This window comes from Lytechinus pictus, chromosome 2 (genome assembly GCF_037042905.1).
Source record: "Lytechinus pictus isolate F3 Inbred chromosome 2, Lp3.0, whole genome shotgun sequence".
Lineage (NCBI taxonomy): Eukaryota > Metazoa > Echinodermata > Echinoidea > Temnopleuroida > Toxopneustidae > Lytechinus > Lytechinus pictus.
In genome coordinates, this window is record NC_087246.1 from 23930599 (window position 1) to 23955803 (window position 25205).

Genomic DNA, 25205 nt, shown 5'->3' on the forward strand with positions numbered 1-25205 from the left:
AATTTTTGATGGGGGAATGGCTTAACTACCAAGTATTTCAATTTAAATCCGGCAAAGCCTCCTAGTTATCGCTACGAAGATCACATTTTTAACATTTGTTTTAATTTTTTCTTTCAGGGTGGTGGAGTTCAAAAAGGGTAAGTGATTCCTTTGAAGAACCTACCAAAATATTGCCATTCAAACAAATGCATGCAGCTTTCTAATACAAATTTCTCATTTCCTTTTATGCAGATTCAACCTAGACGTAAGTATAATTTCAAATCTAATCCTTTGAATATTTTAATATTGTACTAAGTTTAAACGTAATTACCCCGTCAAATGATATGTAATTTGGACACATCTTCAGGTCATAACCAAGCTCATTTAAAACACTTTTTACCTTTTTAACCATCTGCATGCAGGGTGTTAAAATTGGAAAAGGGTAAGTTATATCTTATTTCATATTTGTAATACTACTAGGCCTACCATGATTTAGCACAACTTCACAGATTAATATTAATATTCAGACACTTTGTGTTGGTAGTGTTAACCTTAGCAATCAATACTTAAACATCTTTCTATTATCTATTCATTACAAATATTGCACTTCTCTTCACAGATTCAACTTGGGTGTAAGTATATTCTATTTTTGATTTCATACAATTAACCTTAAATAAAAGTAAATTTATTACTTGAGCGTGAGTATAGTTTCTCTGTATTTAAATACTTTCTATTTATAGTCGAGAGTTAACACTATCCACGAACGGTTTCCTATTCCACAGGGATCCGGCGTATGGTAACCAAGGTTGAATCAAATGGCACTTCAGAGGTAAAAAGAACTGTATAATGGCATTGATAATAGCTTATAAAACAATTATTTCATTTCATTTATTGGTTTTTGCAACATTTTTCATAACAAAATTCTGGAATACATATCTGAAACTTGACATCAAGATAATAAACAATAGTTTTGTATATAAATCCTAAAACATATCTTACATAAATGAAAATCATTAAGTTATAGTATCCATTAATAACCTAATACTAAGTGTAATATTTTTATAAACTTAAAATACTGTTTAAATATAACATACTTTGACTCGCGGTAAACTTTCATGAATTCATACACATTAACTAGATAATTTTTGTTTTCTCTGCAGGTCTGAATATCGTCAGTTTCAAACGCCTCTTCATGTTCATCAACTTGGTCACCATGTTTTAAAATCAAATTTTAATTATCTACCATCAAGTCATTGAAGTCTGGCATATTAAATATCTAGCATCAAATGCAATTAAAAAAGCTCTCCCTTTAGTTATTGGTAGTACACATTCTGTGTAAAATTAGTAAATAGACATTCTGTGTGAAAGCGACCAGATAAATGTACGAGAGGAATATGATAGAAAATACAGCGAGTGAATTGCGAGTGTTTTTGAAGTGACCAGTATTGAATGATATGATGGAAAATATTGCATAAAATGATTCAAAACGTAATTGTATCTAAATATTCGATTTGATCATAATTTTATGCAATATTATCGTACATTGAAAGTTTGAATAAGGAATATTAGAACAATATTAATATTTAAGATTATCGGCAGGAATATTTTAGTATATAGAACATTGGTTTTTGTTTTTACGCGAGAGATTGATAAGCGGCATGAGACTGTATGAGTAAAGCGATTAAATTCAGCATCACTTTCCCCCCGGAAATTTGAATCCATTCTAGTCTTTCGCACTCATCCTATTTCTGCCTCATCCCGTACTTGTAACATTTATTTCCAATTCGTCTTCTATAATTTGGTTTACCATCAGATCGTCCACTCACCACATGGTCTACTTTCATTCAGTCTAATGCCATTCCGTCTAATAACCAGTTGGTTCAATACCCATTTAGTCCATATACCATTTGGTCTAATTAAACTGAATGTTAATTGTACAAAGTGAATGAATGAAAAGAAAATGGGTATTAGACCAACTGGTAAGACGAAATGATTTAGATCAAATATTTATTGAACCAAATGGTGGTTAGATGAACTGTTGATGGACGGAACGGCATTAGACTAAATGAAGGTAGACCATGTGCTGAGTGAACAATTTGGCAGTGGACGAATTGGCAATTTACCCTTATAGCCACCTTTTCAAATACTCTCCCCTAATTTTAGCAAAATTCCTCCCCTTCTCTCTGGTCAACTCTCGGTTTCTCTACAAATCTCAATCTCTTTCCTATATCATCTCTCTTCCCTTTTCCGAGTCCACCGCTATTCTTCTCCCCATCTCTAACCCCCTTAGTTCTCTCCAACTGTCATTCATCTCTGCTCCCTTCCCCTCTCAGCATGCATGCCTCTAATATTCGATCCTGCGTCCTTACCCTCGCTCGCAGCATCAACTCTTCTCAATTCATTGACTCACCCCGTTCAAGTTTCCACACTGCAATGCAGAACCAATCATAGAACATAGCTAATGGAAACCTGATAGGTCTTTGTCGAATTGAATCGAACAGCAGTTTCGTCCGTTTCAAAACTTGACAAAATTGCAAAATTATGTCACGGCCGAAATATTTCGATTCACCAAAGATTATCATGAAGGTCATTAAAGCATTCTCTTTTTGAGTTCTGCGTCGATCTCCCTATTCTCTCACCAGGAAAATTGTTAATGACTTGTCCTTTTCCCCATATCATCCGGATCCCATCTATTGTTCTCATCTCCCTCTTTCGTTATCTCTCCCTCGTTTATCCCCCTCTCTCTCTTCTTCATCTACCGTAGAATTTTGTTTTTGTTTCTCTCGACGTTTACCATGAGTAAAAAAACCCTCTAATTTTCGGTAAAACCCCGTATGCATGCCTTCATTAATATGCCAACGTTTTAAAATTAAAGCAATATTTGCACACATGATTCAAAGCATTTCATGCAATAAACGAGAAGAAGTCATTACCCCCTTGTAACATACAAACCTAAAACATTCGTGAAACGAGATGGCACCGATTTGCTATCATGGGCTCTTTATTAAAGTGGTTCATTAAACGTCAAGTGTTGAGTTCCTTTACCTTTCTCGAGCAGCACATGAATGCTCCTGATCGGGTGCCCCGGTAGAGAATGCCATAAACCTCATCCGGGTCATCAGTAGTAAGGTCATAAACCTCTGCTAAACCTCCGGTCAAGTCCACGAATGCATCTGCCGCCATGCCACCCGATAAACCGCTGTAACTCCCATGTAATCTAGAAGGAATGGGCATAGCAAACCAAAGATAATTCAGAATCGCATCCAGGGCCCGGGATTCTCAGTTTACGCAATCTCAAGGGCGTATAGGCTGGGGGTGCACTGGGAGCAAATGCACCCTCCCGATGAATCAGGAGTTCCGACACTGCATGGCAAGCATGACGAAACTCCCTTCTGTTCTCAACACCTGATTTTCCAAACTTTACTTCCACCTCCCCAAGATGTGCACCCCCATACCACTTTATAGTTCCACCTCCCCGTGCTCAAACCAGCCTACACCCTTGCATCTTTGGCTTAATGCAGAGAGTCGGAGAATAGTCTGGACCCCGCCCCCTTTAAGGTCAGTACTACAGGGATGCAGGAGGCGACCACCCATACGATTTTCTAAGCATAGAACAAAATAGTTGTCTTGGTCGTCAAACTCGATATCACCCCAATTTCTATAATACCCTTTTTACACACGCTGAAATTTCCTTAACCCCGTACTATATATAGGTGGGGCTAAATTGCCATTTAGCCCCACCTATAGTACGGGGTTAAGCTTAGCCCACTTTCTTTTTACACAGCATTTTTGCAAAGTGGGCTAACCCCACCTTTAGTACGGGATTATTTGGCCCTGCAAAAAAGCAGGGTTATCCCAGCAATTGCGGTGCTAAGAGCGATAGTACGGGGTTAAGATCGCTAGTGTAAAACGAAAGTGGGCTAAGCTTAACCCCGTACTATAGGTGGGGCTAAATGGCAATTTAGCCTCACCTATAGTACGGGGTTAAGGAAATGTTAGCGTGTGTAAAAAGGTACGAGTGAATGAGCTACCACTAGTCCGGGGTTAGCGAGTTTCGTGTGTGAAAAGCAAGCATTCCTTATCCGGGGTTAGCAATAACAATTTGGCATGTGTGAAAAGGAAAAAAAATAGTACGGGGTTAAGGATAGTACGGGGTTAGCGATAGTCCGGGGCTAAGAAAATCGTGTGTAAAAAGGGTATTAGTTCTCTTTCAGGTCTGGCAGAAACGATGTATAAGCCCATTACTCAAGTTTTAACTTTTAAACAAGTTGCCCAAACTTTTAAACATATTTAACTATTCAAACAAGTCGTTTAAAAAATTTTAACAATTGTTTAACCCGTCGCTCTAAAACTTTTTAAACAGCGAGCTTAAAATGGCAAACATTGTTTTGTAGCTATTGTAATAGATCAATAGACCCTGCCACCAATCCTAGTACTTTACCCCTTACGTCGAGCCAACAGTAAATGTCCAGTCCAATACCATTTCCTAATGGAAATTGATTCAACTTATTTTCTGAGGAAAAATCTGCATGGTCTCAAATTTTGGGACTATACAACCCCCCCATTTTTTTTAACCGCAAACTCATTTATGCTTGTCATCGGCATTCTGTTTTCGGTGCAGCCCCCCCCCCCCCGCCCTCTACTTGTCAAAGTTCCATTTTACATAATATTTTTAACATCTTACTTGGCATACGCCTTCTCAACCAGGGACGGCCAGAATTCGTTGAAATCGCTTGAACGGGCGAACACTCGTTTATTGTGTTTCACGGGAAGACGATCATCAACAACTACAGATATCCACCGTCCGAACCGCCAGAACCGAAACCGGAACATGCCAGTGTAATCGTCTTTGAAGTTCTGGCCGCTTGGTACAATCTATAAAGTAAGAAACGAAATATAGATTTTGATTTATGATGAGACTGCCTTCAGTATTGATAAATCACCCCCACCTTCCTCTTCCACATCTACTCCCCTTCCCCTGTCACTCTCTCTCCCCCCCTCCCCCTCTCTCTCTCTAAGTTATTTTAACTATACCCCCCTACCCCTCTCTCAATCTTCATTAAATCCAAACAATAATTCAGGCCCCTAAATAATGATGAATAAGGTCCCATTGGGCAAGGAGACTATAGAGGATGAGAAAGGTGGTGATTGCATTTTCGACTCATGCAGGGGCCCATTTTCATCAATAAGACCTCCGATTCTGCTGGTAACTTTGCAATTATGATCTCTGCCATATTCATATTGCTTTGATTGGCTGCTGAACCCTATTCCCATTGTATTTAACATAATTGCGAAATTACCATAATTACGTACAGGTTCTCTATGAAACGGCTCCTACTGAATCGAATCAGGTAGAGGGGGGGGGGGGGGGTGGGGTTGTCAAGTAGATTTCTAAGAGTTGGTGCAGTCTAAGATTCATTTGGTGATAATTTTTTTGGAAGCCAAAACACGCTATAACAAAATACATCTGTTTATATTTCAAATGCCGTACATTTCAACATTTCAAAATATATTTTTTTATTCATTTTAGACATAATTACGCATGAACTATATAAGGGCTATCGGTGTAGTACCTGAAAAATCTCGTCGGGTAGAGGGGGAGGGGGTAACACTTTCTGACAACTTAAAAAAGAAGAGGTCAAAGGTAACTATTTCCGAAACCAAAAGTTAAAAAAAATTATAAAAAGCAAGGCAAAGTCTTCCAAATTATGTCAGAATTCGGAGGGGGGGGGTACCTGCCCCCGTCATGTACGCTAGCGAGGGCTATCGTTTACCTTTTGAATAAGAGCGGGCATCTTTGCAACGGCAGAGAGAGCAGCTAGAAACCAGCAATCTCCAAGATTTCCTTGTACAACATCTTGTCGGCTGAAACCATCAACTACGAGACAGGGATTTTGACGGATCTCCTGAAAAAAAAAATGGAAGAGAACGAAGCATTACTGATAACTGTATACTCTGCATGATAAGCATGATAAAACAAACTTTCGTTTCACGTGGAGCTCTAGACTAACCCCCCCCCCCCCCTCCATCCTAGTCTGCTGTGCAATCCCTTCACTCGAGTTAAGGGTCTGAATTGCAGCCTACTCATGCCTTGTGTGCTGAAGGCCCTCTCGCTAGTCTTTGCGTTGAGACACAATACTTGTTGATCAAAGTTTCAATCAGGTTCTGTGCCTGCAGAATACCCCACCAAGCCCCACTCCATCTTCGTCACACATTTTTTTACCCGAAGCAAAACAAGCAAAAATGAAATTTCACCGAAATTTAATATCCAAGAAAACAGTTATGGCATTTTAACAGTTAGCTTCATTTCACAAGAAACGGTTATGCATATGAAATCCTTATTTCTGAAAATAGTGCCCCCAAACATGGAGGTGTATACTAAGGAAAATGGTTAAACCGATCCATGAACATGTGATATCACCAATATTGCAAGATATGATTTAATTAGTTGTTTTTTATTATCTTATAGATAGACATAAGAAAAGAAATAGTTGGTGAGTGCACCATTAACTATTTCATTTACCCCCGTCATTTATAGCTATTTTGGGAAATCACGCAAAAATATAATTAAACGGCGTATAACTTTCTTATATACTTTTCAGTTCAATTCAAATCAACAATGGTATTTTATTTCACAAATTCAATTGCATACATGGCAGCCAAATGGTTGAAATTTTAGCATACTTACAATGATTCTCCAACACATTACATGATGAATTATAAGTGTAGGCCTAATGCTGGATTAATTATTATTATTAATTTTTTTTTTTGGGGGGAGGGGTGGTCTTGGCAACTTACGTGTGGCCTCATCCATGTGATGTTGCTAGCGTCCCGAGAACCGTCAGAATAAATTGATTCCGGTTCTGCTGGAAAATCCGGATCCTCGAATAAGCCGTCAATATTGAGGCAGCTAGCGGGTATTTCATAATCCTGTGGAACAGAGAGGGTGGGACGGAGTGAGGGAGGAAGGGAGTGCGAAAGGTGAGGGGGTTAGAGTGAGATGGATGGGGAGAATGGGTAAAGGGGGTGAGTGGGAGAAAATCAACAGGTGGGATAATGAGAAAAGGGGAATAATGAATTTGTAGGCAAGAAAGAGGGGAAATCATTAGGAGAAAGAGAGAGAGGCAGACAGATTAGTGGAGAATAAGAGGGACAAGGAAGGGGGGCATAATACAGATGAGAGAGAGAGAGAGAGAGGAGATGAAGACATGGGAGGGGGCACATACGGAACATAAAGGGAATTCCGAGTAGGGTGGGAGAGACGAACAATAGATAATAGAGAGATAAGGGAGAGGGGAGGCAGAAAAATTATGGATAATATCTCATCGATCCGTTGTGCAAATGAATGTCACGACCCTTTCATTTGGAAATTTGATTCGGAAAATCGATAGGTAGGCCCTATATACTCTCATCCAAAACATGCCAGTAGATAAACCCCGGAGATAAACTCAAATATCACAATGTTCACTGAGTAGATGGCGGAAAGATGAATAATGCTATATTGAAACATGATTTCAGTATATCATTTATTGATTGTTTGATTATCGACTATCGATGAGCGGCGCCATGGGGGACGACTGCCCCTCTGTTTTTGAACGAATTTGGAAACTTCAGATGTTGTGACGTTCCATGCAAACAGGACCTGGTGATGTCATATGTACGAATTCCCCCAAAATACCATTAATGGTTCATGATTATTTTTTTCAACAGAAGCCTGTATGCATGTTTGAGATATTCAATGCACATGTACAACATAATATACAGAAAATGCCAATTTACGAAATAATTGATATACAATATTAAATGCTGCTTAGCTCGTGCGTAACGAAGAAAATTTAGTTCAGAAATTCATTTATCTGTAAATCTTGCCTTGTTTCTTTGATTTTATTATCTTACATCAGAATGGGCTTTCTGTTTATGAATACTATTTTGTTTCCGATAACATTTCAATCGTAAATTACATTGCAGAGTTTAGGAAAGTTTTACAAATGCTATCAATTTTACCAGTGGCGGATCCAGGAAGGGGGACATCCGGCCCGTGACCCACTCCCACCCCACCCCCTTGAGAGCTATGACAAATATTTGCTAGAGGAAGATGTCTGGTTTATGTAATTGATTGCCATTTTTTTTCCAGTCAATTTTTTTTCAGGTAATATCAAATGGGAGTGAAGACCTTTTTTTTTGGGGGGGGGGGGGCTTTTTTCTGTACAATGATGCCCCCCTTGGAAAATCCTGGATCCGCCCCTGAATTATACAATCTATTAAAAGGGGAGATTGGGTCACTCTTTATATTAACAACAATGCTATTAAACATGAGTCCTCGTATACGTTGAAAGTATACAAAATATTTTTGTTAATAGCCATTTCTATGCCATTTATTTATGTACTTCGTTTTAATCACTCTAGAGTGTATCCACTTCGTACATGTTTAGGCACCGGGTTGCACGATTCTCCTCAAAACTTTTCGGTCATTATTATCAATTTAACAGTGCTTACTTTCATCAGTCACCTATATTTTTAATTACTATGATACAAAACTTTCCATTTATTTCGTTTGATAATTTTATCATTGACATAACATAGAAATTTTGCGGGTCTAAAATACAAGATACACAAGTGATGTAAGACATAGAATGATCAGGTTATCCATGATAACCTTCCTCAGGCAAACAAAAGATAAATATGCATGCATGGAGTGCACAAGGTTTTTGTACTATAGGCATATTGCGTCAATTGGATTAATATGTAATTAATACATAATCAATCATAATGTCATAAAATAATTCATTTAGTTAAAGTTGAATCCAAACCCAACTGAAAAGTTGATACCGAGAAGCAGCATTAAAGTGTGAAAACAGTTTTGGACAAACGATATACAAATTCAAAAGGTAATACTTATAATTTTGTAAGTTGTAATCATAATAATATGGGTTTTCATCTTGTGATAATTTATATTGAAAACATAACCTAGTACTTTCATCATTATATTTCTAGGTGAAAATAATAGCGTTTGTTCCATTTTGTATTATAGCAGCAAACATAATTTATTCTTCCTCAATAATTATGATTAAGCCTATATCATCATTTTCATATTATCATCATCACCAACACCGCCATCAACATCTCCCCCATCATCAGAAGCAGCAGCAACACCACCACAAACATCTCTATCACCATTAACATGCATCATCAAGAACAAAAGCAGCTTTGAACCACCACCATTAACATTATCACCATCATCATTACGCCATCAACATCATTATCACCACCATCACCATCATCATCATCCCCACCAAGGCCACCATTATCATCATCATCTACACCATCATCATCACAATCACCATCTCTCATCACTATCATCACCATCATCAACATAATCATCATCGGCATCATCTCATCATAATCATCATCACCACTACCATCTTCATCATCATCATCCTTTTCATCATTATCATCACAATTGTATTTTGGGGTCTACCTTGTCAGAGGTAATAACAAGCTGTCCATCTGGATGCGTCGCAAAGTCTTCGACATCATCCCCGTTTTCAAGCACGGCCTCACCACTATTGTCAATGGGCGATGGCGGTTGTTCTGAATACAACCACAGGTCACCGGGATCGTTGATCACGCTAGACCTAGCAGTGACCGCCGCCAGAGGCTGAGCAGGGATACGGTTCGAATGCAGGGGTGAGGTATATGGAGGGGGTGGTTCGGCCGGCTTGAATCCAGGTGGGCGTTGCGGGTAGCCATCGCGGTAACTATCGTAAGGATTCTCGACGTCACCGCGGTTTGTGCTCGGTTGGCTGCGGCTATACGGTGGAGGCGGTGGTCGACCGGCGAGGATATCATAACTTTCCCTAGCTTGTATTGGGCGTTGTCTTGGTTGGCGGTGGTGATGCGGTTGAGCTCTGGGGTCCACTGCGGCTGTATCACTGCCGCAGACTGACGGTAATGATCCCATATCTATCGCTGTTGCAATCAATCACATTCCCAAGAATATATAATTTGGCAATTGCGTTTTATGATCATCATGAAGTTCGGCACAATAAGGCAAATAACGTCATAGTTTGTATTACAAATTAAAGCGCTAGAAGAGCGCTAGAAGTACCAGCTAAATATGAACTTGTAGAGGAGGCCTATTATGTTTCCAATTACGATACTACATCATAGGCCTATATATAGTTCAGATCTCTTACATTCTGATTCTTCCTCTGATGATGATGAACAGTCCCCGGGGAACATTCCACAATCCGGGATCGTACTTGTAATGATTATATTCCGTTTCAAACAAAACCGATCATGCCGCTATATCACACAATTAATATAGAAGAAGTATATTTCTTAAAAATCATACGGCCTTCTGTTGAACTGTATCTATCACGAAGGCGAAACGGTCTATCCTTTCGCTTGTCGTAAACACAATGCCCTTTCCATCGTACGTCAACCATTTGTCGGGGGTCGATCGCGCACAAATCATCATCGACCCTTGATTCTATTCATTGCAACGAAATTCAAAGCCAGCCTTTACAGTTACATGATCGACTATCCGCCTCAGGTTCTGGGCGATATAACGCGAACAAGAAGTCCAGTCGGTTGCACGACGAACTCGGGTAACCAAGGAAACCAGACGCGCGCGAACGATTCCCGTGAATAAACCCACCGTCTAGTGTTGACTATGATTCGGTGTGAGAGCGTTGAGCAGAATCCATGCATATAAGAGGTAATACCGTACAATGCTGGTGCTCAGGTGTGGACATGGGCAGGGGTGGAAATCTCTCCCAAAAGGTAGGGGGGACACAGGTGCGGATCAAGCCTTCGCCAATAGGGGGGGGGGCGGAAATTTGTTTTAGCCATATTTTCCCCGATCGGCAGCTCGAAGATGATTTTTGTTTGTTTCTTTGAAGGGGTAGTCCTCATTAGTCACTTTTTAGCTTTATTCTCATAAATTGATATATAATATCATAATCCTTATTCATATGATGCGAGTGCGAAGCGCGAGCTAATTTTTTGGAAATTTTATGTATTTTTTCCTAAAATTTGAACATTCTGGGCAATGTTTGTTATTCTGAAAAAGATGTGTATGCAACTTAATAATTACTACGAACGCAAAGCGCGAGCAAAAATGAACTGATGGAAAAGATACCTGTTAAAGTAGCATTTAACAATCAAATAATGCGAGCACGAAGTGCGAGCTAATTTTTTTTGACATATTGACCTAAAGAATGGAAATTCTAAGCACTTTTTGTAACTAAAGCAGAATAGGTATACAAGTAAACAATTGAGTAAACAAGTAAACAAATTTCGAGATTTAGTCCTATAATATTTACTAAACGAGACACTCTATTCATGTTTTGTAAATCATAAAAAGGATGAGTATTAATAATGATAATGCGAGCTCAAAACGCGAGCAGAAATTTTTTATATACGTTTTGAACTGGTACCTGTTGAAAAGGTAAATGTTAAGGACTGCTTGCACTTAGCCATGAAGGCGTTACATATTTCAACAATCAAAAAATGAGAGCGCGAGCTGAAAAATTTTGAACTTTCTAAAAAAAAGAATGGAAAATTTTAATCAGTTTTTGTAATCGTGAACAGGATAGCTATATAATTTAATAATTGATGCGAGCGCGAAGCGCAAGCAGATAAAATCGAGATTTAGACCTAAAAATGGGCCACTCTGTTCATGTTTTGTAAATCATGAAAAGGATGAGTAATATGGGGTCTTCCTACATTAATAATGCGAGCACAAAGCGCGAGCAGAAAAAAATTGATATTGTGATCTGAAACTGGATAATGATTTAAATAGAGAACAAGTTGAGTATCTGAATAAACATAGGCATTCTAAATACATCTTTAATCATGAAAATCAGGAAACTTTGATATTCTGATCTGCAAAAAAGAGTAAATTTCAGCTTTAAATTTCAAGCACTTTGTAGAAAAATTGTAAGGTGGATATGGATTGCACTTAAAAAAGAGTTGATATTTTTATTATTATTACTCTGAGTTTTGACATAGGACCGGGACATCCATACGACATGTCATCATATGAAAATGATGAATATCTTCCTATTCCTCTTGCTAAGCGAGATGAAACAAAAGGGACAATTTGATTATTAAATTAATATCATATTTATTAATGCCTAATGAGGGCGCAAAATCTGATGATATTATGGCATAAAAACTGAACATTTCACTTTTGTAGAATAAGATGCATCAGTTAATATATTTTCAACCATTAATGCGAGCGCAAATCGCGAGCTAAAATTTTTAATAAACTGTCATGAAAAGGGGATTTTAAGTAGTTTGTTGTATAATCAATATTGAAACATATATAACTCGCCAATCAAAATGCGAGCGTGCAGCGCGCTTGCTGATACGTCTTAACAATCAGACCTGCAAAGGGCTTTTTTGAAAACTTTATGAAATATACGAAATAATAGGTACCTGATAAATCAAAATTTGCGAGCGCGCAGCGCAAGCAGCAAATGTTAATATTCAGACCATAAAACTGACATTTTTACAGAGCACTTTTAAAAAATCAATTTGTAAATCACACAAAATAATGAAAGTTCGATTTCCGAGGTGAAATATGTTTTGTATATTGACTTCCAAACTTGACATTCGAGCTCCATATTGAACAAGATATGTAAATCAACTAACAGGCAATGCGAGCGCGAAGCGCGAGCGAAAATTTTATATAGTGGCACGAAAGATTCTTTTTATTTTCCAAGTCTTCCCCTCATCTTATTTTATGCACTCGTCGTCCTTCTCTTCTTTTTCTCCTCTCTTTCCCTCCCTTATTCCTTCCTTCTTTCCCTTTTTCTTTTTTTTGCTCCGCCAAGAAGAGGGGGGGGGGGCGGGCCCCTCGCCCCCCTGGTCCGCCTAAGGGGACAAGGGGCGGGAAAATTTGACAAGCAAAAAAAAAAGGATATCATCCCAAAAGTAAGGTCATCTCGTCCCAACTCGTCCCCAAATGCATGTTTTATTTCGATTTAGAATGATGTATTTCTTACCATCATAAAATACCAAAAATAGTAGGGGGGACATTTGATATTGTGTCCCCCCTACTATTTTGAGTAGGGGGGACACGTCCCCCCTGGGATTTCCGCCCATGGACATGGGGGGGGGGGGTCAAGTCAGCCCATTGTTTTGAAGTAAGCAATTCGTTTTATTCATTAAATCAGGGCTCCACTGCTGCAAAAGGGTCTTATCAAACAACTCACCCAATGTATACTTGTCGGAGGAGGCAAAATAAAATGGAAGAAAATATAATAAAAGAAAGAAAGCGAAAGAATTACAGATGAAAATTTGGGATTTATAATTCCCTTTCGGTTTCACAGGTTAAACTAAATAAATATAAATCAAACATAACCTCGCAGAGTCATATTGCTCATATTTCCGGAGTGAGGAAATACAGGAACTGAACTAAATATGCAAGGAAAATTTTTGAGCACCCCCAAGTTAAATCAATATAACCGATATTGGTGAAGAATTAATTGCGACCGAGCGAAGTGAGCACATGTTATAAGGTTTCCTGATAATGTCTGTTGGAAAATCTGACACCAACAGGGATGGATTAGGGAAAGAACAAGACACTGAAGAGAGAGAGAAGTGAAAAAAGAGGAAGGAAAAATATTTCACTACGTTATCCCCTCCTCTTTTTCTTTCTTTTGCTTGTTTTCATTCTTACATCATTTTTCTCTCTCCCACTCTGTTTTTTTTTTCCGACGGCGTTATGTAAATATTGAGAGTGGGGGTCCTCAATTAACACTGGGCTCAAAGACCATGACTTCGATATATCTCTTCCCCGTGTTTTCTAATACTTTTTATTTCTCTTTCGCCTTTTTCCATATTTTGTTTGATTCATATTTATGTCAATATAATTTCTCATCGGTCGGCTAAACTTTTGCCCCCAGTTTTCATCCCTCGACCCCCTTCCTTATATCCCATTTCCCCATCCCACTAATTTTTTTATTCTTTCATCTTTCTCTCTCATATATTCTGTTTTTTCTGGACATGATCAGCTCTCCTTTGCTCTGCACCCCATCTCACACCCCACCCCTCTCTTCTTGGTCGTCATGGTCGTAGAAATTTCGGGGCAATGGCCCCCAAGCCTCCCGTATGTAGGCCTACGGCAGTGCACTAACTGTACGACGAAAATCATATTGAAAATACAGCCTTCTCATTTATTCCACGTCTGTTCTAATTTCTAGTTCAAATATGAAGCAATTAGATCATTTACTAATGTTAGCAGAATGCAATGGAGCAAACAATCAATTATCGAACTGAAAATAAAACTCTAATGGAGATTGGAGACACGATTCGGGGGGGGGGGGGGTGGCTGGGAACGATTTTTTTTAATAGGGGGTGCTGTGCTTGAGGTTTTTTCCCATCGCAATCCTTTCATATTAGCAACAACCAAACATTGTTCTCATAACCGTCCTCCTCACGTTCGCCGTCGCACCATCACGATCATATCTTAAGATATCGACATTATCACAATTGATCATAATTTATTCATACTCAACATCATGACAATTATAATTGCAACTACCATCGGCAACATCACCATCAACTACCTTCATCATAATCAACACGTTATCCCCATTATTATCATAACAATTTATCATCATCATCATACTGAATCATCGACGTTAATCATCGATATTTAGGGGCGGCGGAACCCGGGGGGGGGGGGGGCAGGGTACACTTGCCTCCTCCCCCAAAAAAAATCTCCGGAGGAAAAAAAAATGCCTTTTTTTCAAAATGGAAAATGTCCCTTTAAAATGGAAATAAATGCTTTGCTCAACTTAATTACTACAAAACACATCGCTACTTCACACAATTGATAATCTCATGGTGAAAATAACCGTTGGCAGCAAAAATGCCCATTTTGACATGTAGTGCCCTTTTTGGATTTGCCCCCCAAACGAAAATATGTTCCGCCCCCTTTGAGGGCATCTTTGCATTATAAATACTCTCACCATTTCCATCATCCTGCCTCGTACTCCTACTTATCTTCATAATTATAGCAACAGCTCAAACACCAAAATAATTATCATGAAGATTGACATTTCTTTCATACTCACTATACCATCTTCATCGTTCTTGTCCTCCTCATCCCCACTACCACCACCACCACCACCTTCACCATATTCATCATCTTTGTCACCACCACCACCAGCACAACCATCATCATCAACATCATCATCATCATCTCATCTTCCAATCAGTGCCATCCTCCTTTCACCATCATCCCCTACCCCAAGCCCTCTTCATCATCACCATCCTCCTCCTCCAATAACAGGTAGTTTAGGCATTACTACGGGGAAACACTCTACAACGCATCGATTCCTTTGAAAATGCAACTAAAATCACAATGGGAAAGCAGATCATCCGAAGATTTGCACTGGACGAACATTTGCAAATATGTCGTTGTCCAGAGTCAAGAGATTCCGACGCTGTCCCAGTCCACCAATTTTCGACAAAAGCCTCTCAGCTCTCCATTGTGATTTGTCTTGCATTTTCAAAGGAATTTGCGTTGTGGAGAGTTTTCCCGTAGTAAATGCCAAAAGTCGATAATATCAATATCATCAGCAGCAGCAGCAGCACCAGCATAACCTTCGTTTTTCATCAGTATTATTCACATCCTGTTCCTCCAACCATCATTATCATTAGTACAGACAGTCACTTCACCACCCTACCTTCATTACAATCTCCTTCCTATCATTCTTTCAGGGCCCCGGAATACAAAGGATAGTGATCAATCACTAAATGAAATGGCCTATCAAGATCATCCTTGCATGCACATTTTGCTTCGTAGACTGACTAGCAACCAATCTTAGAATTGCTCATTCTTATTAGCAATTAATCACCGAACTTTGTTACGGAGCCCAGGAGGGTGTTTCACAAAGATTCAAGTATGACTTAGAGTCACACTTCACTGCTGACGCGTACATGATATGCAACACGCAATCTTATTGATCAAAAGCAGTAGTGCTCATCCCTCTTGGCAAGATCTGACCGATGCGGTCATGCCTGTTTTACTGCACGCAACTAGGCATTTAAGTGTGACGCTAAATCATACTTCGATCTTTGTGAAACACCGCCCAGATCTGCCTTCATCACAGAAGCATCTATAGTCACTCCATCTTGCTCCTCCCCAGCACCACCCTCACAATACAACAAAGCAAGTACCAAGCTAAAATGAATCAAACATGTTGATAAAAAAACATTGAGTATCACATATTTATCATATCAATAACAATGACAGACATAAACAATACAATAACCACTTATTTAAAATAACATATTCATAACTGAAATGGCAAATTCTGAAATTGAAATTCCTACCATAATGATGGAAATGAAATTAAAAGTAATAAGTCATATACATGTATAAGAAAAAAAATACACAACTCACAATGTACAAATGAAGGTGGATTAAATTCAAATCTGAATAGCATAAATTCACTATGCTAAAGAAAAATAAAAGTGTATGCTGTACGTACAAGCACTGAATATTTCATAACTTGTCGTGACAATACTGTTCGAGTGAAGGGAATTAAAAGATAACGATGAACTGCTAATTAATAATCAAAACATAAAATAAGTTCATAATGATAATCATCATTATATTTGAATTCATTCTTAATATCACCCTGAAAAATTCCACCACTTTACACAGCTCTATTAATAAGTGAAAACAAATTTTGAATTTGCTTCTATGAAATTAGTACAGGGGAATATACAGTGCATTTCATGAACATTTTTCCACCCGAAATTTCAGATCTGACATTTTTCTTCATTTCGATCGGCCGAGAAGCATAATGTTAGAATTGTAACTGTAGGATAATTACCAAACTTTGCCGGATAAAATATTGACAAGTCCTTTCATGATAAGCTCCCCTTGCACAAGTCAACTTTCATTCAGTTGAATAATGGGCTAAGTGTAACATTCAAAACTTACATGTTTACGGTACAAAAAAAAGAAAGTAAAATTGCAACATCAATCATCACGTAAAAAACTCATTTGACACAGCCTTGTTCAAGTGCTATTTTTAGCAACAATGTGGAATTTGAAATAATTTAACTTATTTTTCATCCAATTTCAACAAAATTTTCAGTTTAACATGCTTAATTTCTACATGCATACAAATATGTCTTTAATATATAAAGTGGAATACCCCTTGAACACCGTGTATAATTCACAGTCGGACAATAATTATTTCATTATTCCATACTAAAGGCACACTCTTTGTTCACCAATTAAAGCATGAGGGGTATTCCGTATAATAAATCATTGCTAATATTTAGGTCTAAAAATATTTTTTTACAATCACTATCAACATGCCAGAGATACTATGGGACCAAATAATACTGCATAAATATATATAACGTATATAAATAGGTATAAATACATGTACGTAAGAACTATTTATGCTGCAATTTCTCTGGCATGTTAATAGTTACATGTAATGAAAAAGCTTGACTAAAATTAATTTTTGACCACACTTTACAGATAATTTGTTTGTACTTTGAGGAAATAACTTGCAAAAATTTATCAAGAGCATGTTTAATGAAAATTCATTCATTGTGAGGAGCACTGTTTCTTATAAAAATATTTTTTCATATTAGAATGGAAAATATATATATCTTTAATACGTATAAAGCAGAATTGATTAATTGCAATTTTCTTCAATTTGATTTGTTGTACACTTAATGTACACTTAATTGTATCACCTAATGAATAGTTGATGCCTCTCTCTCTCTGATAGATATCTCTTTGAGGATTTTTCGACTGATATACTTCTGTCTTTGCTTCTTTATTTATTGCACAGCGCCACCTATAGCTCATCTTGTAGACAGTGTATAAACAGTATCTATATCACTTCTTTTTTACAGAGGAAAATCTGTGTATCTCATAGCAAAGATTTTTTAAGCCAGTAAGTGCCATATCATTACTCTAATACTGTAGGTCCACACAGCATGGATGCATTCTATAGCCTCCACTCATTCAAATGAGCTATATTTGATGAAATAGGTAAGTATTCAGTGAACTGCATACAATATACAAGTAATATACTGGTATGCAGACAGGTAGATTTGGACCATTTTTTTAAACCCCCCTCATGATTAAATGAGTAGGTTCAATTTCAGTACATGTATGAGAAGTGCAGTTTGCATTGGCAATTTGGCATGGTGGCTTCTGTGTATGTGAGCCAATGATTTCTCTCCGCTGTGATCGAATTCCCTTTATTGACAGAGGACTTGATATAAAGTAATGCTTGAGAAGCAGCAAGTTACATGGATGAGGGCCATAATCCATTGTTTCCTTGGTTTTCGTTCCGTCTTGGCACAAGAAAAGATTATAGTTGTTACAGAATTGGTTTACAAGGAGGAGGTTAAATTTTCAGATTGTCTAATACCATCCGAGCTAAACCCACTTCGTTTACCATCGTCTCCTTACCATTTGGTCTAACCATAACTTGGTCTAACAATCACGTACAAGGTGCAGTCTAATGCCAAAAATGATCAACTGTAATTTCCATTCTAGTAGTATTATGCACTTTGCCAAATTTAATTCATAAACATTTCATGTAATCTCATACCAAGTGGTGTTAGCCAAAATGGGGTTAGCATAACTGGCGATTTGACAAACTGGTAAATGAGCTTGATGACTGTACACTTAGCTAGACCGTTTGTAGACAAACTAGGATTAGACCAAACAGAAAGTAGATGTAAAGTGGGTGTCGTCCAAGTGGCAATTCACCAAGATTCTGCAGTTGTGCTTCTAGTGGATTATAATCGGGACTGTTTACCTACTCCAGGGCAATACAGAACCACAAGTACTTGTACCTCCAATGCCCACATTCCTATGTACAGTTCAATATTCACAATAATTTAAAATGTTTTGCACCAAAGTGCAGTACACATAAATATATACGGACACAGACAAGGTCCTGCCCTGCTAAATTCATTTCATTTCAAAGATCAATGATGTATACCTTTAATATCCAGAAGTAGCATGGTATCAACATGCACGCTTTAGTTGCATCAACTATCATTGCCGATTTGGGATTCTAAACGAGGCTGCTTGGAAGGGGGTTCATCTACATCGTCCTGTCATGAGCAAAGAATAAAGAAGAAAAAATTATAAGTCTGTATCCAAGAACCCGCAATAGACCATCAAGAAGCAATTTGATATTTCACTTAAATAGTCACGTTAGAATGAAAAGGAGAAGATTAAAAGCTATGGAAATCAGTAAACTTCCTAGATGTTACAGGTGCATAGTCAACATAACCCCCCCCCCCAAAAAAAAAAAATATTTATCAGTGTAGCATATGCCTGCATATTACGATTCAGCCTTAATTCAAATGATAAATTGGCTGTTAGCCAATAGCATGCCTGGCGTTTGTTACTTAAAACAGTCTCGAGTGAAATTCACAGACATATACATGTGTACCTTCGTAAAATATGATATCATTCTAAAATTGTAGTTTGTTGAATATTTATGTCTCCACAATTGTAACAACACTGGGTTATAATTATATGCTTTTTTTTTACATTTTTGCAAAAATAGATGTCACAAATATGGAAAGTCACATCAGGCTAAGCAATAACTAAATGGATATGTATCGTAGCACTGACTAGACAGGGAATGTGAAGCAGTGCTTTAAACAACGAATGCTAAGGATATAAGAAAATGTCAAAAATTCTCACCATAGCAGAATGCGGTCTGATATTCTGTTTGGAAACTGGCTCTTCTGCTGTCAAGAGAGGGGGTTCTTCATTTTTCGATGGTGAGTCTGTTGAACGAGTAAAATGAAGAAAAGGGGTAGGAAGGGTGTTTTTTACTACATGTACATTTTGCTTTTTTTTTATTCATGGAGATGACAAAAACAAACTTCACAGCATCTTAAGTTTTCCTGTCTTGTAATGAGCTAAAATAAAAAATCTGAAGCAAATTAATTTTGAGGTCCTACCAAAACTGGAGATTGAAGGGGAACTTAACTCCAAGCTCTGGTACACAGTGACTATCTTACATAGAACCATTATCTATTAATCTTTACTCAGATAACCTTCCATTAGATAAGCAGAATTGCATTGTGAATTTTGGTTGAAAACAGGATGGTTTTAATGTAAAACAAGAATATTTTAAACATGCAATTTGTTCCTGAGGAAATATTATGGCACAAATGATGCAAAGATTAGAAGTGGGGGGGGGGGGGGGGGGGTTTGGGAATCCAGTCATTTGAATGTGGTGTATATTTTAAGACTACATGATCAAAATGTTGCACCCTTGGAAACGATCCAGTGTGCACATAAAATTAAAGTCTCTGGCAATGTGAAAAAAGGCTGTAGCTTGACTTTGAAATTAACGATATTAAAAACTGATTGTTTTCTATAACTTTTTTTCAAACTTTCATTCTTTTATCTTTTAGTATTAACTTGAGAAAATACAGCTCAGATCCTAAATCAACAACAATCAAAAACAGAAATTGGTTTAAATTACTTATCTATAAAAAAATAGTTTAATTAATAATCTAATGTTCACTTTCTTGATTCTTCTATACTGTACAAACTATATTTCAGGAAGGGGGTGGGTGGGATGATGGTTGAATAAAAGGGGGACATTTTGAAGGGAAGGAGTAGGAGTTGAAAGGAAGAAAGTTTGGGAGGGAGGGAGGGATAGATCCATAGGACTCTTAGGTGTACATGTACAGTAGGTATCAGGAAGTACCTTGTATATCAGTTTGTTTTTCTATAGTTGGCTGGACATCTGGCGGTTGAATCCTATTCTCATTGGATGCTAATCGGCTCTTCTCACCATCTGTGGGTAAGATTAATAAAGAACAAAATTATATTAAATTCCAGAGGTTATTGTAGCATTCACAATATATATCATGCATGTAAATGTACCTAACTACAAACTTTAATGAAGATTATCAATATTTCTGCTGAAAGTGGTAAGTGGTGGTCAGAAGATTTCCAAGCTTCATTGCAATGCTAGTCACTGTGGCATGTGCCTGAGATTCTAGCTATATGGGGCAAGTCACAAATTGATTCAGAGGTTCAAGCCCTTGTTATGTTTTTTTTTAATGGTGACATTCATGAAATATTCTGCTGACATGGCAATGCAGTTTTCAGACTTTCAACATGTCATCGTGCATATCTTCATCCAATGATCAATGTTTTGACAAATTTAATATTGCTTGATCAATGCATCTTCTTTTCTATCATGTCTTGTTGAAAGAAAGAAAAGGAAGGAAACTGTTAATATTACTTGTGTTTGCACTGTCATATCTTAACTCAACTGTTCACAAAGAAAAAAAAACACCAACTCGTTTCACATTTTCACAATATTTGTAATCCAATGCAAGTAAAAATAAGCAACAATTATAATTTAAGTGTAAATGTAATGAAACCCTTAAATTCACAAGCTCATTTTACAAATGATCCTATGCAATATCAGCTCTCATTCATCGTTGTTGGCCTAAATCTTCTTCTGCTGGGGATAACCGTTAGGTAAATGCACTGAAAGTTCAATCTCACTCATCTCATTGGTCTTACCTTCTGCAGGTGGTCCTTGATTACTACTCTCATCTAGATCGCTACTCATCATCGAATCCATCGTTGATTCATCGTAACTCAAGGCTGATGAGGGCGCTATCATGGAAAAAGAAAATTCAATGCATGTTATGAACTTCTGACACACATACCCACAGGAATTTTCTTTTGACTAACAATCTCAAATGTTGAAATGGACCTCAGTTTGCCGCAGCTAAAGGGCATCGAAGCGATGATGTCACAATTATTTTTGTATTCTTTTTTTTTTATTTCAAACATTCGAGGAGCATGATGCAAAACATCCACAGCCCAAATTTGGTAGGAATCGGTTCAACACAGCCCAAGATATGACATGTTTACCTGGTTTTCAATGTTAAGAACATTACTGTTATCATCATTACCATTTTATCATTACACTTGAAAGAATATTTTAACTGACTGAAACGATGAAAAGTAGGAGACAAAACTTACTTAGTCTTGAGTTGGAATCTTCTAGATTAGGGATGTCTCTAAGTTTGACTGGAGTTGTCTGCTGTGAATTGTTATCATCTGAGAAAAAAAGAATAACGTCAAATGTACAACAGACAGAATAATAAAAAATAGGCTTAAACTTGAACAACCATTTCCCTTCATCAAAATTATTTAATTTGTGTACATTTACCAGTGGAGAATGTTAATAATAATGATAATTTGAAATAATTACACACATAACTGTGCAACTCTATCATCTGAAATCATTCAGGGAAGATGGGGGACTTACATCTGTTTTCTTTTTCCTGTTCACCATTGATGCTTTTGGCATCACCCTGGCTACTGGTCTCACTCGTCTTGTCATCTTGACCATTCTGGTCCTCTTTCTTCTTCACCTCCGCAATAGGAACCCACTTAAAGATCTTCAGAGTTGTGTCGCCAATGGTCACCCATTTCTTTTCCCTGCAGAACAAGAGAACACAAACACAGGAAAACTGTTAGAACCATAAATTGAGCTTTATGACTCGGATAACATGGAAAATATTTATTTATAATGAAATCAGTTCGGAGTGCTTAATTAATGGAGGGAAATTCAAACCCATAAATTTACTTTTTGATCTAAAAACAAGAAATATATATAAGAAGTACATGTAGACAGACAAAACTTTGAACAAAATAAGAAGAAAAAAATATAATGAATTTAAAAAAGTTGTTAACCATTAATCCATTATCGTACAATGTACATGTTCATGTAACAAAGAGTTACAAGGGCCTATATATATATACATGTATATATAAATGTGTAAAGTTGTATACTTTCTCCCATACATGTACTGTATCAAAGCAATAGCTTTGATCCAGCTGAAGCATGGCGGCTTGTCATTGTTCGAAACCCACCTTCACCCGACAAAGGAAATTATAATTGGTATAGTGTCGAAAATCTGTCTATCTGACGGTCAATCGGATCGGGGTCGCCCTAGCCACTAACCCGTCTCTGTGGTCTAGTGGTTAAGGCACCGGCGTTCAAAGCTGGGGGCCCGGGTTCGATTCCCGGCAGAGACATTTTTTCGGCATCACCAATTTTTCCAAAGGGTAGATAGCTCTGGGGAACCTTGATTTAAGCTACGCCTACCATTGTTCTCTTCATCCATTTCTTTACAATATATTATATATATATATATGTATTGTACATTTTTTTTAGAATAAGCAATGAACAGTTTAAAAAATAACATCACAGATTTGATGATTTTTCTTGTTGACTTTTAACCTTGGACAATAGACCCATGAAAATCTACCCCCCCTCGAAAAAAAAGAGAACCTAGGAAAGAACCCAACTTGCTGAAGAATTAGAGTTAGAGTCACATTCTTTATTCATACCCCCCTCATCCATATTTCTTTGGATTGACATTTTCAGAAATTATAGATTATAATGATAATTCAGCTAAAAAAAAAAAAAACGTTCTGTCGCGATACTAATTCTTTCAAAATTCATAACAAAATGGCCAATCAAGACTGGGGTAGGAGAGAACTTTTCGTTTTTTTGAGGTTCCAGTCTGTGCCTCGATGTCAGGATACTGCCACACGATAGACCTTCATCCATATCGTGGTAAGTGCATAATTTCTGTTTTCACGATTTCCTTTCCAATTTATTGAGTCTTTTGAGACCACAATCTACCCTAGTCCCGTGTCAATGACAATGTGTAAATGCACGGTGGACTCCTGGGCTCCGGCCCGCTTCACGGGCCGGAGCTCTCTGGGTTACCAAAAAAAGTCCAAATACCAGCTGTCCAGACAGAATTTTTTAATTTATAGAATTTTTAGATCTTGCCTTTCTCACTTTTGTTTTGACTTTTTTTCTTTTTCTTTTAATTCAAGTCCAAGCCAGCAACTCTGTGGAAGTTGCCCAATCTGATATTAATCATTGCCTTGTGGAAGTTGTGCCTAGCATTCTTTTCTTCTTTCCTGAGAATCCTGCCTCGGCCCTGGCCGCTTGCCCCTTGTTTGGTTTGGGGAGCCTGCCCTTGGCCTTGCCTATCCCGCTGGCGCTGGCCGGAGACTTGGGAGTTTCAGCCTTCTGTTCGTCCATTCCACTCAGCTCAACACACACAATCCACAGAAACACACTGCATGCACCATCCATGCACAAATGCAAGTCGAAAAAGACAAGCGATAAGACACCGAGAACTTTACTCACCATTTTCTAACTCTATCAATTGCTTGCATTACCCTTTTGATTTCATCTTTGGCGCGGCTCCGGGTCTCTGCGCGAGAGGACCGTGAAGAAGACATCATCATCCCACGTTCAGAAACAAAACAATGATCAAAATGCAATGTACGACTGCTTGGGAAAAATCTAATGTCTTTCTTCGGATCTATCCGAACGGTCGGTCAGATCGAGACGCCGTGAAAATTACTCTCTATTGACTTTGCGTGCAAATTTTACACAAAGAAATCTTTGCTAGCGCTCCGCTGTATACAATGCACACACATACATATTTCAGGCATACACACTCGCCCGTACCATATATCTTTATTTTGTATATAATCTGAGCTGATGCGATACACAGACACAGATCTACTGTATTGGATTGTGTGTGTCTGTCCGAGTGTAAAGTACGGCGTGTATGCACTGCCAGATAAAGAAAAACCATAGCGTGTCACGCTTGCAATTTGACTCCGAGCGATAGGCAGTTTGTGCCGCAATCCGCATTGTGAATGTGCTGCATTTGACTGTGTACGTTCATGGTACAATCTGTAAATAGCTATGAATTCCATGTACAACAATACGTTGACCGCATTTTCATTCGATGGAGAAAAAGAAGAACGTGAAAAAAATTATAAAAGCGGGAAGGCAAATCGAATCGAATTCCCATTATCATTTGCTTTATTTTTGTCTCAAATGTAATGTAAGTAGTATTGGGGAAGATAATTGATGACGACTGTTCATTCAGAGTATATTTCATTATTGCCGCATATATGTTTTTTTTATTCTGATGCTATTTGACACATCAACAAAGGGAGAAGGTGGAGAGAGATAGGGGAGTGTTTCATCAACATTTTCATCCGACAAGTTGTCAGATCTGACAACTTTCCTTGATTATGATTGGCTGAGAGGCACTGTTACCATAGTAACTGTCGGATAAAACAATACTTGTCGGATAAAACGTCTGACAAGTCCTTTCAT

General features: G+C 37.8%; 2 protein-coding genes across 2 annotated transcripts; both read right to left on the minus strand.

Annotated features, from left to right (window-relative positions):
• Positions 1 to 90: 90 nt before the first annotated feature.
• Positions 91 to 10661, minus strand: LOC129282631 (calpain-11-like). Its single transcript, XM_064113778.1, has 5 exons — positions 9458 to 10661; positions 6778 to 6909; positions 5754 to 5885; positions 4664 to 4854; positions 91 to 3196 (listed from the first exon to the last, which is right to left on the minus strand). Exons 1-5 carry the CDS (start codon positions 9938 to 9940, stop codon positions 3004 to 3006), a joined length of 1131 nt encoding a protein of 376 aa, XP_063969848.1. The 5' UTR covers positions 9941 to 10661; the 3' UTR covers positions 91 to 3003.
• Positions 10662 to 16199: 5538 nt separating this feature from the next.
• Positions 16200 to 24740, minus strand: LOC129254532 (B-cell CLL/lymphoma 7 protein family member B-A-like). Its single transcript, XM_054892994.2, has 7 exons — positions 24216 to 24740; positions 22311 to 22483; positions 22022 to 22099; positions 21554 to 21649; positions 20724 to 20813; positions 19703 to 19788; positions 16200 to 19101 (listed from the first exon to the last, which is right to left on the minus strand). Exons 1-7 carry the CDS (start codon positions 24314 to 24316, stop codon positions 19036 to 19038), a joined length of 690 nt encoding a protein of 229 aa, XP_054748969.2. The 5' UTR covers positions 24317 to 24740; the 3' UTR covers positions 16200 to 19035.
• Between the last annotated feature and the right edge of the window lie 465 nt (positions 24741 to 25205).

Coding starts and splice junctions, on each gene's coding strand:
- LOC129282631 (XM_064113778.1), bottom strand. CDS start 9,940: ATGGGATCATTACCGTCAGTCTGCGGCAGTGATACAGCCGCAGTGGAC. Junction 5,886..6,777: donor TCACATGGATGAGGCCACAC/GTAAGTTGCCAA, acceptor TTTTTTTTTCAG/GAGATCCGTCAAAATCCCTG. Junction 4,855..5,753: donor TGCCCGCTCTTATTCAAAAG/GTAAACGATAGC, acceptor CTTACTTTATAG/ATTGTACCAAGCGGCCAGAA.
- LOC129254532 (XM_054892994.2), bottom strand. CDS start 24,316: ATGATGATGTCTTCTTCACGGTCCTCTCGCGCAGAGACCCGGAGCCGC. Junction 22,484..24,215: donor ATTGATAGAGTTAGAAAATG/GTGAGTAAAGTT, acceptor CTTGTTCTGCAG/GGAAAAGAAATGGGTGACCA. Junction 20,814..21,553: donor TCAAGGACCACCTGCAGAAG/GTAAGACCAATG, acceptor TCTTACCCACAG/ATGGTGAGAAGAGCCGATTA.